We start from the raw sequence: 2431 nt of genomic DNA, 5'->3' as shown, positions 1-2431 counted from the left end.
ATTCATTGTGAGCAGCAGGTTTGGAACACACCAAGAACACACGGCATACACTGTTTTCTTCCGCAAAACTCTACTCACATTTCCTTCTAGCCACCTGCGTTGAACCCACGTTCCTAGTTCGCCGGATCCGAGTTTGTGTGCTCAAACGAGGATCGTAGTACGTTTTATCCTAGGAAACCTAGACCGCAACGCTCCAGCACCCCGGGAGGCAGTAAATAAGGTTTTAAGGAGAGTGGCAACACGACTCGTGCTTCCAACCACCCGAGTTCGTCCGGATTTCAACCTAAACCGTAGTTCAGGATTGTTTAACCTTGTGTAGGTTTATTTCCTATTCTTTTTATCCTTCGTGGATATTTTTCAGTTGTATTTCCATTATTTCCTTGAATTTTCGAGATCAACCTTGTAACAGTCTTAAAACCTTATCTGCTTCTTCCCCTTTCTTATTCTCGAATTTCTGGAAAGAAATGGAAAACACTGAGGGTGTTAATCCGAATGTTGTTGGTGACAACAATGGTGGGAACGGCAACACTGTTGCACATTCCCAGGCACCAGTGAACGCAGGTTCACAAGGGGGTGTCGGCTCTGAGGGGTATATCCCCACGATGAGGGTACCTACAGTACCAAGTGGTTCGGCTGAAAAGCCGGACAAGTTTTCGGATCATACTTTAAGAGGTGGCAGCAAAAGATGCTGTTCTACCTCGCTACTCTCGGCTTGTCAAGGTTCTTGACCAAGACGGTTCCAGTGTTTAAGGAACAAGACCCTCACTCGGTAATGGCAGTTGGGCTTTGGAAGGATTTTGACTTCCTTTGTCGCAAATACATTCTGAATGGGTTGGTTGATTCCCTTTACGATGTTTATCGTGAAATTGACACAGCCAAGGCGCTGTGGGCAGCTTTGGACCACAAATATCAAAGTGAGGATGCCGGACAAAAGAAATTTGTGGTTGGCCTGTTCCTCGACTTTAAAATGGTGGATTCAAAGACTGTGCCCAGTCAGGCCGAAGACTTGTAGTTGCTCTTTGATGAGATCCGTGACGAGGGCATGGTGATTAGTGAATCCTTCCAAGTGGCATCTATGATCCACTTACTGCCTCTAGGATGGAAGGACTTCAAGAACAACCTGAAGCATAAGCGAAAGGAGATGAGCCTGGAGGACCTGATCCAGCGACTCCAAGTCGAGGAGGGAACGGGAACAGTGATGGAAAGGGACCTCTCGCGGGAGGTGCCAAGGCCAATGTGGTGGAGCACAGACAGAGCTCCAAGAAGGTCAAGAAGGGCAAGCAGAAGCTGGGTCCGAGAGGTGGCGTTTCCAAAGGCAAGTTCCAAGGGAAGTGCTACAACTGTGGCAAGATTGGCCACAAGGCTACGGAGTGCAAGGCTCCAAAGAAGAAAAAGGGTTCTGAAGCCAACGTGGTTGGTGATGTGAGCCAAAAGGTGGCCGAGATTAGCCTTTCGGCTATGGTCACGGAGGTGAACCTGGTGGGCTCCAACCCGCGCGAGTGGTTCATCGACACCGGTGCAACGAGACATCTATGCTGCAACCGTGAGATGTTCAGCACCTTTGAGGCCGTTGAGGGCGAGAAGGTCTGGATCGGAAATTCTGCTCAGTCCGATGTGGAGGGCTTGGGCAAGGTGATTCTGAAGATGACTTCCGGGAAGGAACTAACTGACGTTGCTGTTTTTGCGTGGTGTGATTCGTCAAAAGATATTTGTGTTAAAACAAAAAGTCCGTGACTCCCCGAATGTCGATCTCGAAGGAGGGACGTGGAGGTGTGTCAAGCGTTCGGGAGTTTACTTGATTGGATCATGCATAAGATTCGAGTATGGTGAAGGGTGGATTTGTGAGTGAGAGTATTTCATTTGGTTGATTTGAGTGCAAGAGAGTAGTAAAGTAAAAAGGGGTTTTGTGAATATGTAAAAGGGGTAGGGATTGGATAGTGTTCATGAATATTGCATAGTGGAGTGTCTAAGGTTATGAATTAGGATTGCTAGGATATTGTCTATTCAAGAGTGTGTTGTCTTAGTCCTTTTCCAACTTTATGTACTAAGGCTTCTTTAACTTAGGAGTGCCTTCAAGCATCCAAAGTTCTAAGAGGAATTTTATCAAAAACTTGAGCTACACACTATCCTACTATTCTTAAGAAGTCCATAGGAACTATGATTGTGTCAAGCTTCAAATCCTAAATGACAACTGACAACTCTTGCGTGTATAGGGTGAAATGTCAAAAGATATTTGTATGATAAAACGGAAAGTCTGTGACTCCCAGAGTGTCGGTCTCGAAGGAGGGACGTGGAGGTGTGTCAAACGTTCGGGAGTTTACTTGATTGGATCATGCATAGGACTCGAGTGTGGTGAATGGTGGATTGTGAGTGAGAGTAGTTCATTTGGTTGGTTTGAGTGCAAGAGAATAGTAAAGTAAAAGTGATTTTG

General features: G+C 46.2%; 1 protein-coding gene across 1 annotated transcript; it reads left to right on the top strand.

Annotated features, from left to right (window-relative positions):
- Positions 1-772: 772 nt before the first annotated feature.
- On the top strand, positions 773-1734 carry LOC116001193. The gene is made up of 2 exons (XM_031241082.1): positions 773-992; positions 1133-1734. The coding sequence occupies exons 1-2, from the start codon at positions 773-775 to the stop codon at positions 1732-1734; spliced, it is 822 nt and encodes a 273-aa protein (XP_031096942.1).
- Positions 1735-2431: the final 697 nt, after the last annotated feature.

This window comes from Ipomoea triloba, chromosome 13 (assembly GCF_003576645.1).
Source record: "Ipomoea triloba cultivar NCNSP0323 chromosome 13, ASM357664v1".
Taxonomy (NCBI): Eukaryota; Viridiplantae; Streptophyta; class Magnoliopsida; order Solanales; family Convolvulaceae; genus Ipomoea; species Ipomoea triloba.
The sequence above is the reverse complement of the archived record's forward strand: the minus strand, read 5'-3'. Positions and strand labels throughout refer to the sequence as shown.